The sequence below is a fragment of the Chiloscyllium plagiosum genome, chromosome 25, assembly GCF_004010195.1.
Source record: "Chiloscyllium plagiosum isolate BGI_BamShark_2017 chromosome 25, ASM401019v2, whole genome shotgun sequence".
Lineage (NCBI taxonomy): Eukaryota > Metazoa > Chordata > Chondrichthyes > Orectolobiformes > Hemiscylliidae > Chiloscyllium > Chiloscyllium plagiosum.
In genome coordinates this window covers 16812159-16828117 of record NC_057734.1, presented here as the reverse complement: position 1 = coordinate 16828117, position 15959 = coordinate 16812159, and the positions used below count along the sequence as shown (strand labels likewise).

Here is a 15959-nt window from a genome sequence, read left to right as displayed (position 1 = left end):
GTTGTTATCAAGAAACAGCTGAAGGCTCTGCAAAGGCTATGGGTTCTGACAAACTTAGGGCAATAATCCTGAGGATTTGTGCTCCAGAACTAACCTTGCCCCTCACCGAGTTGTTAAATACAGCCACAACATTGACATTCACTCAGCAACAATAAAGATTGCTCAGGTTTGTCTTGTCCATAGAAAGTAGGACAAATCTAACCTGGCAAATTACCACTAACCGACTCTCAAAGTAAATGGGCCATTGTTAATGAATTAAAGCAACACAATCTCAGCAATATTCATCAATGCTCAGGGTGGGTTTTAGCAAAGTCACTGAGTTCCTGACCTCAATTACAAACTTGATCCCAACAAAGACAAAAACATTGAATGTCAGAGGTGATGAGAGAGTGACTGCCTTTGTCATCAAAGGACCAAGAATGGCATCAGGAACCCCAGCAAAACTGAAATCAATGGGAACTGGGGAACAAATTATCCACTGGTTGAAATTGCACATGATACAAAGGAAGGTGGTTATGATTGTTGCTCCTCAGGCCACTGCACTAGCCTCACCACCTTCAGTTTCTTCACAAAAGACCTTCAATCAATTGCAAGATCAGAAGTCGGGTGTTTGCTGATAAACGCAGAACATTCAACTCCATTCACAAAGCCTCAGACTTGACGCAATTCATGCTCAAATGCAACAGAACCTGAACAATATCCAGGCTTGGGCTGACAACTGGCAAGTTACATTCACACCGCACAACTGACAGGCAATGAATATCTCCAACATTAAAGCATTTAAATTATCACCTCTTGATGTGCAATGGTATTACAATTACTGAAGGCCCTCACTACCAACACCCCAAGAGTTATCACTGACCAGAAACTGAACTAGATAGTCATATAAATAGTCTAGCTACAAGATCAGGTCAGAGGCTAGGAATTCTGCTGCAAGTAACGGATTTCCTTTTAGTTTTATTTTATTCTGCACAAGCCTCAGGAGGTCCATGCTGGCAGTGACTTCCAAAACCAGTATTCAATGCTGGAAATGGCATCAGCACACGGACTGGTATAAGCAGCCACATAGCTTAGAGGAAACACTGCAAGTAACTTGTGTCCACCAACTACAAGGAACAAGTCTGGAGTACAAGGGATTATTCTTCACTTCTCCGGATGAATGCAGCTCCAACAACATTCAAGAAGTTCAACGCCAATCAGGTCTAGACAACTCCCCCCATTTGATTGGCACCTCATCCATGATCTTGACCACTTAGAAGTACAAATGCAGCAGGTGGATGTGACACCACCACCTGGATGATCAGCTCCAATTCATATATCCTGCTCACTTGGAACTATATCTTCAATCCTTCAATGTTGTTTTGTCAAAATCTTGGAACTTTCTGGCTATAGCATTGTTGATGCACCTATACCCAAAGGACTGTAGAGATTCAAAGTAGGTGGTCATCACATTCTTCAGGACAATTCAGAATGGGCAATAAATTATCGCCAGAGGCAGAATCAATGACACCCACATACCAAGGCAGAAAAAAAGGCTTTTGGTAAATTATATTTCTTCCTTACGACTTTTCTTTTGTTCTATCAAATCACAAGTCCTGTAGAGCTAACAAAGAAGACAGCAATCCTAGTCTGTCAATGTTGATCTCTGCATTTGGCACTTATATAGAAGTTCTTCTTCCTCCCTCTGTGACATCTTATTTCTTCCCTCCATTTCAAAATGACTCTTCATCTGATTTTTATTCTCACATAGCATGCAAATAAGTGACCCATTCACTATCATTCTTTGGTGATTTTACCCACAAAGTACAGCTAATCCCTCCACTCAGTAATATGACTGAAGTCACGATGTAGGAAGCTACAACTGCCTACAATTACAATCTCATGATTTACAATGTAATCATATTCTTAATTGGACACATTTGTAGGGTATGGCCTTGACCTCCAAGTATATCATTTTTGTATAAAGTTCTGGCCAAGAAATTCATTCTCACCACTTATTTACAGATTTTATATATAGATCTCATCATCTGATTTAACCAGTTTTCATCAACTGCAGACAGGAGTAGTCAACTGCACAGACAGATACAATTCACCAAGGATTAAAATGCTTGAGTTTTCCAATATTCTTCATTGATTGATTACAGGAATAAGAGGTCACGCCTAGTGATACTTAGAAGTTGTTGTCACCGGTGTTTATTGTACTGATCCAAGTAAGTAAATCTTATGTCAATGTACAATGTTATTGTTAATCTATCATTTCAAATTGTTCCTACCACTACCACCTGCAGTGGTAGATCAGTGACCAGCTGGACTTTATTCTGCATTTATATTAAGCTTGGCATTGTAGTAGTATCACTTGGTTACTATTGCAATGATCTAATGCAACCAACAAGGACAATGACAAAGTAAAGTCTCTCCATGGTTTCCTTATCTCTTGTCCCTGCAACTATATATATTTCCTCATCAATTACTTACATTCTGCCAATTTTTGTCTTGTATGTGCAACTGGTATTGTACTGTCTGAGCACCCCTTTCAGAATTCCTTTCCTCCATTGTTCATTTTAAGATACCATTCTAAACTTTAACTCTCTCACTACAGCTCACCATCATTCTTCTGAATTTCTTTTACCTATTTTATCAATATCCTTCATATGTAAAACTCCTGGTGACATTTTCTACATTAAAGGAGTAATATAAATTAAGTTATCACTTGTTTTTAGACAAGTAAGAATTTCAAATCAATCCTTTAAAAAGTTGTTCACTTTACACTGCAACTAACACAGTGAATCAATAATTTTCTCTGAGTCACCCCCTTCCCTTTGGTTACAGAGTAGGCAGGAAGGTTGCAATAACAGCAACCTGCCTTGTCGTTACGCAAGGGTAATGCACTAAATATCATTTAGTTAGGCCAGCGTCTATAGTTCTTGATCTTATCCCATTCAGAAGTTATGAAACAAAAAAGACTTCCCAAGAGAAAGGATCAAGCTCATCCCCTAAATGTTTCCTAATGGGCACACGCAGCACCATTGACATAGCCTTTATAAACAGGTCACTTGTTGACTGTGTAAATACTAGTGGAACCAGTACAATGCAGGACCAAATGTGAATAAGCACAGAGGCCGAATGGCATACACCCAGGAATGCTGAAAATGATCAGAGACAGTGGGTTTGTCTTCCAATCCTTAAATATGCAAATTACACCAATGCACACTTTTTTCAAAAAAAGTCTTGGAATTTTATGGATAAGTCAATCTAATATCGGCTGTGAGCAAAGTCTCATAATTCGTTATTTGAGAGAACATTACTTAGTATTCAGAAATGTAAGAGTTAGTCAAGATAGTCTTATTTCAAGCAAATCACATTTTGAAAAATTTCAGAGCTTCTGAAAAAGTAACTAATTGAATACAAAATGAATCCATCAGGCGTACTACGTACAATGTCCTGCTGCACAGAAAAACATCAAAGTGTTGGGCAAATGGGTTTTGTCTGTACTGGAGGAGGAGTGGAAAGGATGAATGGACAGCCCTCATTATTTGAGCATGATAGGCACCTTAAAATTAACAGAAAACAGAAAAGTCAGGGTTTTGACAAATAAGAATAGCTGTATAAGACGTCAGGAAAAACAGATAGTTTTGAATGGCAGACTGGCCGCTAATGTGATTTGTTGAAGATAGATACACTTAAAGTAATATCTGGGAAAAATAAAACTGCATAGAATACATACTGAACGTAAAGTTTCTCAAGGACACAGATCAACAGAGAAACTCAAGGATTCAAATACATAATTCTCTAAACATGCAAGTGCAAGCACATTTTTATTCAGCAAAAAAGAAAACAACAGTGTTAAAATGAATAAAAGATAAAAATTTGGACAAAATACTGGTCAGTCAACATTTAAAATAATTAAAGTAATATTCTGCAGATGCTAGAGAACAAAAATTAAAACAGAAAATGCTGGAGAAACTCAATATACCTGGCAGCATCTGTGGAGAGAAAAACAGTGTTAATGTTTCGAATCCAGTATGACTCTCTTTGGAACTCTTAATATTTAAAATGCAAGTTTAATCCCCTCATTTTAGAAGTATCACTAAAAGGATGAAGATCATGCTACAAATCATCAGGATCAGCCTAGGGTAAGGAGCAATCTTTAGAAATAGATTTGAAATTTGTGGTCCTTGATATTACCAAAGGTGCAAAGAAAGCTGAAATTAGTTTTAACAGAATTTCCTTTCAAACAACTATCGAATTTGTTAGATTGAACAGGGAAGAAATATTTCCTCTCATTGAGGAGTCAGTGGTAAGAAGCCACCAATTTTGACCTGCTTCAGTCTTTTACAAACAACTTAAGAGAACTTCCTACATAGATCTATCACAGTATGCAATTTGTTTCAGGGAATGCTTGAGGCAAACACCATTGCACAAAAATTTAAGTAAGTATTGTAGCAGAGAAAAAAAACACAATACTGTGAAAGGAGCAGAACAGTGGTAGGTAAATCAGAGAGTTAATCCCAAAGAGCCAACACAGACACATTAGGCCAAATAGCTAACTTCTGTTCTGTAAGCTTCTGTGGTTGTTTATGTGACACAGGAATGCCCAGCTCTTGGTGGGTGGTACTTTCAGCACCAAAGATCTCAATCAACCTGAAAAAAGTCCCAACTACGGCATCCACCAATATAAGTGAACACTGCTAGCTGTGGGGGATGTTGATGGAAACTCCCCCATTCAGGAGATTACTTTCTCTCTTGTAAGGAGTCCTGGGACTGGTGAAGAAATACTTGGGTAACAGGCACCTATTTGAAGGAAAGCAAAGTTACCCAGGCGACATGTTGGAGCATTTGCACTGACAGAAAAGCCTCTGTAATAGTGAAAGTCAAAAGATTTGCAGGTAAGGTGAAACAACAAAATTCTGACATTTCAATCATCTACCTCTACCCTGAAGCTCATGTAACTAAAATAATACAACCAGAGTTAGATGTATTAGAGCAAGCCAACAAAATTGTGAATTACATATTATCATAGCCATTGAAATCTTGTTTGTTCAATATTTTATGTGTGGAGATGGTGACTGAGCATCAAAGTTTACTGTTACACACCGAGGTGGATGGTTATCAGAGGGGAAGTTCTCTCCTTGTTCAGGAGGTCCTGCAAGTACTGATGGTTTTTTTCAAGAAGGCAGGATTTCCTTAAAAAGAGTTACTTTCTGATGATAACTGGTGAACCGAGTGGCATCTCTTTCAAATATTTTCAGCCATCTGAGTAAACTGAATACTAAAAAGCAGGGAAGAATGTGAGGATTCTGACCATCACAGATGAACTTGAAGGTTTCATTTTCAGTCAGTTGGAAGTCTGCTGGCTGCTGAAAGCTGGTCGAGGTAAGTCTTAGATGAAAGTCTTCCTCTAAAATCAAAAAGGGCAGATTATTCCTTTCTTCTGGACTGGAGAGAGAGAGACTGCATGTGAGAACTTCTGTTCCGTAAGCTTCCGTGGTTGTATATGCGACACAGGAAGCACACAAAGCAAGAAGCAAATATTGTCTGCACTACATTCATTATTGCCGTTTCCCTTTAGGTAAGTTCCTGTCATTATATAATCTCAATTTAGGCTGTAGGGACACCAAGTTTGAATCACCTGAATCAAGATTCCAACCCTGCCACAGTACTTAAACATTTCTTAAAGTCACAGATTACATTCTGTCTGATTGCAACAGAGGTAATCTAACCAAGCTCAACCTTTGCAACTTTTGACACAGCTGACCATAATGTTCTTCAACCCCTCTTCACCACCAGCCAGCTGGGTGGAACTTGTGTAGAACTGTTGATGGTCTCCACCCTCTCTTTTTTTAAAAAACAATTTTCTCACATCTTCAGAAGTGGGTGTGAGTCATCACAGCCATGCCCACTCTCATAACCATGACAATGAACTTGTTCCCTCCCTAACTCTAAATGGCAAACTCTCCAATGCTTGGAGTTATACCTGACACATAGGAAGATGGTTGTGGTTGTTGCAGGTCAATCATCATCAGCTCCAGGACATCGCTGCAGGAGTTCCTCAAGGTGGTGTCCAAGGCTCAACTATCTTCTGCTGTTCATCATAAGGTCAGAAGTGGGGATGTACTGATGATTGCACAGTGTTCAGCACCATCTGCAACTCCTCAGACACTGGAGCAGTCCATGTTCAAATGCAAACTCATCTGGACAATATCCAGGCTTGGCTGACAACTGGCAAATAACATTCATGCCACACAAATGCCAGGCTATGACCATCACAATAATAGTCAATCTAACCACTACCCCTTGACATTCAATGGTATTACCTATCACTGAAATCCACATTATCAACATCTTGGGGCTGATCATTAAACAGAAACTCAGCTGGATTTGCCACATAAACACAGTTGCTACAAGAGTAGGCCAGAGACTAGGAATGCTGCAGGGAGTAACTCACTTTCTGACTCCCCGAAGCCTGTCCACCATCTACAAGGCACAAGTTAAGAGTGTGATGGGATACTTTCCACTTGCCTGAATGACTCCACTTGCCCCAACAACTCTCAAGAAGCTTCACACTATCCAAGATAAAGCAGCCCACTTGATTGGCACTATATCAACAAGCATCCGCTCCCTCCACCACCTATGCTCAATAACAGCAGTGTGTGCTATCTACAAGATGTGCTGTAACAAATTCACCAGAGATTCTCAGGCAGCATCTTCCAATCCCATGACCACTTCTATCTAGAAGGACAAGTGCAGCAGAAATATGGGAACACCATCACCTGAAGTTCTTCCATCCCAACTTGGAAGTATGTCACCATTCCTTTACTGTTGCTGGGTCAAAATCCTGGAATTCCCTCCCTAATGGCCTTGTGGGTGAACCCAAAGGAAGTGGACTGCAGCAGCTCAAGAAGGCAGCCTCACCAGCAGCTTCTCAAGGCCAACTAGAGATGGGCAATAAATACTAGCCAGCCAGCGATACGCACATCCCACAAATTAAATTTTTTTAAAAACTAACGCTATTTTAGCATCCTTAACAGTGGATCTACACAGAGTTGTGGACAGTCATGAAAATGGGCACCTTTTCACAATTATAATAGTTATTATTACAAATCAACTCCATGAATGATGAAAGGCTTATTAATTCCTTCTTAAAAAAAACTTCAGAGGCTCCTTGAATCATCAACAATTTTGCAAATTATTTTTGACAAAAATGGTATGTCTGCCTTTGTCAGGGTTAATGATGCTAGGCAATGAAACATCTATCCTGTACACACAGTGTTAGCATCAAGCATCTCCAAGTCAAATACAGCACAGTCTGAATGAAAAGTAAATCTGCGTCTGCTTTGGGGTAGATCCAGAGTAAAAAGCATTCTGAAATTCTCTGTCGGACACTGAGTTCAAGTACAACTCAATTAAATGAGAAAATAAATGTTCATCCAAACCGCCTCTCACAAATCAGGAGAAAGTGAGGATTGCAGATGCTGGAAATCAGAAATCAAGAGTGCGGTGCTGGAAAAGCATAGCAGGTCAGGCAGCATCAGAGAAGCAGGAGAATTGACATTTCACACCTCACAACCGGAAAGCAAATATTAGGTACAGAGTAAAGCTTCATAATCAATGTTCCCAGTTCCAACTACACCAAACATTATTCAGTTCCATCCTGCACTTTAACCATTTTTTATGACTTCTCTGAACCCCATTTATCTTCATGTATTCCTTTTTCAGTTCTGGTTTTTTAAGCTAAATCCACCTACCATTTCAGTGGCAGAATCATAGATCCATGAAAAAAAAACATGTTAACCTTGGTTGGGATACATGAATTCCAGAAGCCAACTAATACTTCACCAAAGCAATTCCTCTGTTAGGAATCTAAACAATGTCAGGTTCCTGTTCAGCCATGGTGGACAACACTGATCACTACCTCATCTCTTCCCTCGTTTCAGGCACTTCTTGGAAAATGCAACAAGGCAATGATCAGAAGTAAGAACGTTGGCTGTTTTTCTTCCTCATTCTTAGTCTCCAAGTGCTGATATAAATGTGAACACCCCAGAGAAGGTCATTTGGTGCTGAACCCAGGATTTCACCTTTTTTGCCTCTCCACCTGACAGTGTCTCTTCTCACTCAACCAAAGGAGAACTTCCTTTAAACCAGTCAATCAATCAGCTTCCAAAGAATTGATACTAATTCAGACTTCACTTTCATTAGCAACAGAGTTCTTCATAACTCACTCCCACAGAACTTCTGCATTAAGGGCCTTTTGTGCTTGTGAAAGCATAATGGTAATTTGTCATTCAATGGACATTACATAAAAAGTTTCATTCCTGGAAACTATATTTGCATAACTCATGGCTTCATAACATTTATTTTAGTTTGCAGAAAATAGTCTTATCATTTTAGGCAACAAAACTCTGACGATTGAAAGAAATAATGCTTCCAAACAATATTGAAAAAGCCTTTCAGATGTGAGACAGAACGTTATCTCAAATCACAAATAATGCATAATAGATTGCCATCCATATAATACTGTAGTTACTTGATATTTAAAGCCATTTTTAATAAGAAGCTTTAAAACTTTTTTAAAAAATTATTGTTAACAATTAGTTTCCCCTCTGGGGATCAGCTAAACTTGTTTTGTTTCCTGTGAGTGCATCAGAACCACAACAACAAAACAAATGCAAGGCTGGTCAACTGAATTGAAAATTTGGTCAAAACTGATGAGTGGATCTCTTTGGGGAAGTAAAGACATAACTTTATTTTTAATAAATCTTACACCAGCATGTAACAGATTTACAAAACCTGTGTACAGTTTCCTAAGTATAGATGTTTATGTGAAAACACACACGTTCATATGCAGAATATTATAGTTTGTTCTTTATGGATAGTAGGGAATAAAAATCAGCAAATTTAGCCAAATTTGATAGCCAGTTTACCTCCTCTCTCTAAAGAATCTTCAAGAATAGATTGAGTTACAGCCCTCAAATAGATGGTGTTTAATAATCAAAATATCACAAATATTCAACAAACACACGTGCATTGTAATTGTTCTTAAGTTAATGTTTTTTTTTTACTATGCACTTGTTTTAATTTGAATTTCTAACACATTATTGTGGAAGTAAAGTATCCTCAGCTCTCTCCCATAACATACATTGCTCTCTCTGCTATGCTGGTGTTTGTTCAAATCAGACAGGAAGGAACTACAAAACCTACACACAGTCTCACTACTCCTAGCATAAGTGGCCTATTTTCAAAAAAAGAACCTGATTGAATATTTCTCCTCCAAAAAATAATTTTGCTGAATATACCATATTTTTGTATTCAAGTTTATTATATCGCATTCACAGTTAATCACACTTGACATAAGCCAAAAAAACAAACACGTTGCAGGAAGACATAATTCCAAATTGTGATAAATACTACTTGTTTTTTTTTTAAATGCCTAATATAATTTATGAGACTGTTTTTCATTTTAGATATTTGATTTATTCTTGAACAAATCAAACAAATTCTGAAATGTAATTCTAATTGCCGATGTCTTAATGCAGAAGACCCACGTGATAGCGAGCAAAAAGAAAAACACAAATTCGATGATTTTTAACCTATATTATTTTGGGTTAGCACAATTCGTTTGGGAATGTACACTGGATTTTTAAAACAATACGCATGATCCTCTAGGCATTTTTTATTACATATTGTACATTCATCTCAAAACACGTTTTTTGCTTTAAATTGTTATCAATGAGGTCATTAAATTTTCAACAGAAAAAAGGAGAGCAAATTTGTGATTCACCCAATTTCGATATTGACGGTGGGGATGCAAGGAATGTCTGGTTTAGCTGTCGATTCGGTCCCGCTGGACGTGCATGTAGGTTATGCTCGCTTGATTTCTTAAGCTCCCGTTAATACCATATCTTATGACTGAATATACTGATGATATTAAGAATTTTTGCAACAAATGACAGCTACTGTTTTGATGTTGTTTCAGAGGTCCGCTTGACATGACAACGGGCTGCAGCTCTTTAGATTCGGATTCTCCCTCAGGGTTTGTGCTGGGGATTTTTTTCTCCCCCCTCCCTCCCCTCCTTCTCTCTCTCTTTCATTTCTTACCTGGGCTCTGGAAGTACAATTTTCTTGCTGGCTCTGGCGGCTGGAGTCGATTTGCTTTTCTCCATCGCCATTAAATAGCTCACATCAGCCAACACAGCCTCCAAGTCCGCCATCTTGCTGAGAGAGTGAGAGAGAGCAACAGCAGCAGGGGAAGAGTCTTTAGAAGCAAAACAGGAGAGGAGCACAGACTCCCACAAACCACCAGAGACGGGCAGCAGGCAGGCTGGGGATATCGCTGCAACCTCCCCAAGGGGGGGACAGTCCAGAAGCCCTGATCCAAAAGCTGGGAGGGAAGAAGAAAAAACTAGGAGCCTCTTCAAGCAGCTAACAGCCAGAAACTCTGTCCCAACTGTATCATCTGGGAACCAGCCAGGCTTCAGTCCTCATTCCTGGGAATAGGAAGCCTCCAGGATGGCTATTGAGAGAAGGTCTTCCTTTTCTAAGCCCCCTCTCCACCAGCCCCAGCTCCGATCTCCTCTGCTCCCGGCGGCCTTTATTTCTCCTCTCTGTTTCTGGTGCAGCCTGATGCTCTCTGTTGTACAGTGGCCATGAGCAGAGAACTGAAGCTTTCCACTTCCTCCTGGTGTCAAAAAAAACGATCTCTCCGAAAACGTGGAACTGGAGTTCTCCTCCGTTTCACACCAGACGCTCGCTGGATGCATCCAGGGGCACGTTTCTGCTTTGAGGTGAATGTGGGAATTAGAGAAGGGCTTTTATTTGAAACAAAACCATGTATATCCAAGGGAAAAAAAGACAGAAACAAGCAGAATTTGCTATTTTCTATTTCACTTGCTTTGCCATTTTGCATCAAACAGGAGGAGCTAGTTTCACATTTAAATTGGCATCGTGGGGTCGGGGTGAGAAAGATTTCGTTAAATTCAATTATAATCCCTCGGGTTTACAAAAAGGGAAGGACCACAAGTCTCAAGCAGGCACATGCACCTTAATCAATTCAACCTACAAGTGGCAAAAAAAATCAAAAATCTCTCTGGGATCCGGATTTCGTCCGCGGGTTTGGCGAACAATTCGGCGCTAATCTACTTAGCTGCCTATCACAGGCAGATATGTCACTGGAATTTAATGTCAGACCTTATCAAACTGGTGGCCGGTCCGATACCGCCGGTTTTACGCCTATTTTAAAAAAAAATCCGAGGTGAATTTCGAACCCCCGATATTCATCATCCAACTGGGATAGGTTGGATATTTCAACATCTGCGGTCTAATTTCAATGGAAAGTCACATCTTTGAAAGATAACAGCAATGTGCAGTCAGCTGGGTACCTGTCAGTTATATTGGTGATTAATTTTCAGAGATCCCGCAAACCAATAACTAATTGTTTTAATTTATTAACCGTGACTTTTTTTGAGGGGGGAGGGGATCAGAGTCATCGGTCCACACGTAAAGATGCATCATTTTGACGATCTTAATTATATGCGGTCCCTTGGAGCGATCCCAAAACCTAAATCAATACGGTCAGGAGCGAAGACATGATAGCTCAAAAGGGGGAGTTTTATTTATATCGTTTGAGCTTCCTTTCCGCTTTTCAATGAGACGTTGATTTTTTTTCTCTTTCTCAGGGCTACAGGTCCATTGGAGCAGAGACTACATCACAGTTATTGGCATGTTACTCACAACAAGCAACAGATCATAGACCACAAACTAACCTGCGACCATAACAGACTGCACAATAATACTGTAACATTTACATTGCTCTCCCCATCTACTGAACCACAGTGATGACCCAAAGGAAATCTTCTTGAGGGGTGAGCTTCCTGCTACTAGCTTTTTGAGATTAATTTTGGAAAGATTTCTATTCTGCTCATTTCAGGAAATTTTCTACCCCATATCATGATGTTACACAACTGTGTATCCTCGTTGCTCAAAATCAGCAAAACGGCTTTGAAATGACAATCAATTTAAACTTGAAGTCTAAACAATACAAAACACCTATGAGGAGTCCAGGTCTAGTGTGAAGGGAAAAGAAAGTCTTGACATGAATCTATCATAACGTTTTGGCTACAAACTTCCACATTTATGTTTTTAAAACATAACTCTTTCCTCTGTCCCAGAAAATATTCCCTTTTATTGCAAAATCCGAACAATGTAAAATGTACCATGTATCCTCAGAATACTGTACCCCTAACCTATAATATTGAGAGCATTATTTGCTCTTGGTTGTGTTGGAAGTAACCTGGAAGTTTCCATCAGGCTCCATTCAAACCAGTCCTTTTAAGTTACCTTGTGTGCATGGTGGTGTAAAATGCGATGGCCACTCACTCACATAAATTGTTCCCATACTCTAACAAGGAGGATTAGGTGATGTGTTGATATTTACTCATTGGTCGGAATTTTGCATTTCACGTTGGACCCCCAAAGTTTGAGTCAAATGTCTTTTTTTTTTTGTTTACAGGATTTGGGTGCTGCTGGTTAAATGAGAATTTATTCTCCATTCCTAATTGCTCTTTAGGAAATGATGGTGAACCACCTTCTTGTATGTTGCAGTAAATGTAGTGTTGATATGCCCCCAGTGCCGTTAGGAGGACAGCTCCAGGGCTTTGACCCAGCAACAATGAAGGAGTGGTGATACAGTTCCAAGGGAGGGTGGTGGAATTTCCATATACCTGCTGCCCCTGTCCTTCTAGTGGCAAAGTCATGGGTGTTGCCATCTAAGGGGCCTTGGGAGTTATTGCAGTGCATCCAGTCAATGGTACACAAGGTTGCCACTATGCATCCATGGTGGAGGGACTGAATATTGAAGGTGTAGGTGGAATGCTGATCAGCAGGCTTCTTTGTCCTAAATGGTTTCAAGCTTCTTGAGTGTTATTGGAGCTTTACTCATCCAGGCAAGTGAGTTTATTCCATCACCTTTTTTGACTTCTGCTTTACAGATGATGGACAGGGACTGAAAAGACTTGCCACAGAATTTGCAACCTCTGATCTTGTAGCCGGAGTATTTGTATGATTAGTCCTCTTCAGTTTCTGGTCAATGGTAATATTAGCAGTGGATGATTTAGTTATAGTAATGCTATTGAATGTCAACAGGAAATGGTCACATTCTCTTTTGTTGGAAATTATCATTGCCTGGCATTTGCAAGGCATGAATATTAATTGTGTCTCATCAACCTAAGCCTGAATTTTGTCCAAGTCTTTCTGCATCTGGACACAGACCGATTTAATATCTAAGTGGTGAATGGTGTTGAACATTGTGCAATCAGTGAACATCCCTTATGTGAGCAATGATGGAGTGAAGATCACTGAAGATGATTGGGCTGAGGATACTACCTTGAACAGCTCCTGGAGTGATGTCCTATGGCAGAGATAATTGACCTCCCAAAACCACAAGTATTGTTCTTTGTGCCATGTATGACTCCAACCAGCATAGAGTTTTCTCTCCGATCCCCATTGACTGAAATTTCTTTCGGGCTAGTGTTACACTGAGTCAAATGCTGCCTTGAAGTCACTTCCCCTGCTTGGTTGAGCTGTTATGTCCATATTTGGAGCAAGGCAGTAGTGAAATGAGGAGCTGAAATTACCTGACAGAACACAAACTGACTATTAGTGAGCAAGTTGCTGGGTAAGTGCCATTTGATTGCACTATGATACCTTAAATCTCTTTGCTAACGATTGAAAACAGACTGATGGGTCATTAATTGTCTGGGGTGGATTTCTCCTATTGATGTACATAGGACGTTACAATGTAAATTGGTACATTGCTGGGTAGGTGCCAGTGTTGTTGTATTGACACAACTTTGCTAATAGCATGTCGTTATTTGCGCAAATTTTCTGTACTATTGCCAGAACATAGTCAGAGTGCATTGTGTTTGCTGCATCTGATCTCTTCGGCCATGTATTGATACCATATGGAGTCAGTTGAATTAGCTGAAGGCTGGCACCTGATATTGGAGACCTTGGGAAAAGGCCACTTAGTACCTATGGCCAAAGACAGATACAAATGCCTCAGTCTTGTCTTTACGCAGATGTGCTGGGCTCCTCTGGTGAGTTGTTTATTTATCCTCAATTGGAAGTGGCAAGACTTCAGCACTTAGATCTGATCCATTGATTACAGGATCATTTAAACTCTGCCTAATCACTTGCTGTTTATGCTGGAAGTAATCTGGTGTTGAAAAGTGTGGTGCTAGAAAAGCACAGCAGGTCAGGCAGCATCCAAGAAGCAGGAGAATCAACGTTTCAGGCATAAGCCCTTCATCAGGAGTTTCTGATGAACTGCTTATGCCTGAAATGTCGATTTTCCTACTCCTTGGTTGCTGTCTGACCTGCTGTGTTTTTCTAGCACCACACTTTTTGACTCTGATCTCCAGCATCCACACTCCTCACCTTTCTCCTAATAATCTGGTGTTGCACCTTATTTTTAAGTATGCATGGTGCTGCTTCTCATGTATCCCCCAGCACTCTCCATTGAACCAGAGTAATAGTAGAGTGCGGGAGATGCTGGGCTATGACATTGTAGATTGTGGTTGAATATTGTTGTGCTGCTGTTGGGTTATAGCACCTCATGGATACCCAGTCTTTAGCTACTCAATTTATTCAGAATCTATCCCATCCAATTAGGTGGTAATGCCACGTAACATAATAAAGGGACTCTCAGCGTGAAAGCAGAACTTCACTTCCACAAGGACAGTGCAGTGGTCAGTCCTATTGATGCTGTCATGGACTGGTATCTGTTATAGGTCTAATTTGAGACTTAGGTCAAGTGTGATTTTTCCTTTTTGTTAGCTCGCTAACTATCTGCTGCAAGTCCAGTCTAGCAGTTATGTCCTTTGTGGGGTTCAGAGTAGCTATTGAGTCCTCCCAGGGCAACTCCGTCCACTGTGTACTGCTGTGCCATCACCTCTGTGTTCACTGATCTATGAGTAGTGAGTGCTGATGTCAGGGACATTGTCTGTAATATAAGATTCTTATGAGAACAACTATGTCAAGCTGTGCTTCACTGGTCAGTGGGACAGTTCTCCTAGTTTTGGCACCAGCCCCTGATGTTAAAAAAAGGGATCTGCTGGTCAACAGGTCAGCCAATGCATTGAACAGGAATTGGAACTGATAGTGCTAGATGATCTGTCCAATTTAATTCCTTTATCAGACTCTGTAGCAGTTGAATACATGTGAGTGGCTTGCTAGACAATTACAAAGTCAACCACAGTGCAATTTAGGCCAAGCAAGAATGGCAGATTGTACTTCCGTAAAAGACATTAGTGAACCAGATGGGTTTCTGATGACAAACAGAAGTGGGTTATGGTCACCATAACACCAGGGTTTATTTCCAGATTTGTTAACTGAATTCAAAAAACTACCATCCCCCATTGTGACCTTTGAACCCATTTCCCCAGAGTGTTGTTTTTGGTCTCTGGATTACTCGTACCAGTATATCACTATTTCATTACTCCCGACAAGGTTGGGAGGCAATCATCCATTTGTTTAATTCTTGACTGGGCTTAGAAATTGTGATTTTGCATCTTTATCTCTCTACAGATACTGCAAAACCTGTTGAGCATTTCCCGTTTTTATTTCACATTTGCAGTATCTGCAACATTTTGCTTTCATATGACCATTGATCTTCAGTATTTTACCTGCTTGTGTTATCTTGAGCTTGATTGTGTCTTAATTTGACATTTAACAATTGTGCAAATGAAACCAGAATGCTTATTTCTTCCCTTGTTCATGACACTGAGGTCAGTTCAGCATTGAAACTATTATATATAGATTATGAAATAGAACATTACAGCACAGAACAGGCCCTTCAGCCCACGATGTTGTGCCGAACATTTGTCCTAGCTTAAGCACCCATCCATGTACCTATCCAATTGCCTCTTAAAGGTCACCAATGATTCTGACTCTGCCACTCCCACAGG

At 40.0% G+C, this 15959-nt stretch overlaps 1 protein-coding gene and 1 long non-coding RNA gene across 7 annotated transcripts in view; one reads left to right on the top strand and one right to left on the bottom strand.

The window, feature by feature from the left end:
- Positions 1–10757, bottom strand: part of grk3 (G protein-coupled receptor kinase 3) — a 300505-nt gene extending 289748 nt beyond the window's left edge. For both annotated transcript variants that reach the window (XM_043715596.1, XM_043715595.1), the window contains exon 1: positions 10096–10757. In XM_043715596.1, coding sequence (XP_043571531.1) covers positions 10096–10208 — 113 coding nt within the window. In that variant the 5' untranslated portion in view covers positions 10209–10757. The remainder of the gene's footprint in view (positions 1–10095) is intronic.
- The window catches only part of LOC122562614, a 46373-nt gene continuing 41107 nt past the window's right edge, over positions 10694–15959 (top strand). For 4 of the 5 annotated variants that reach the window (XR_006315372.1, XR_006315370.1, XR_006315368.1 and 1 more), the window contains exons 1-2: positions 10694–10781; positions 11673–11858. This is a non-coding gene — a long non-coding RNA (uncharacterized LOC122562614). Of the gene's footprint in view, positions 10782–11672; positions 11859–12505; positions 13663–15959 lie in introns of those variants that run through there. The other variant, XR_006315369.1, reaches the window with a different exon arrangement.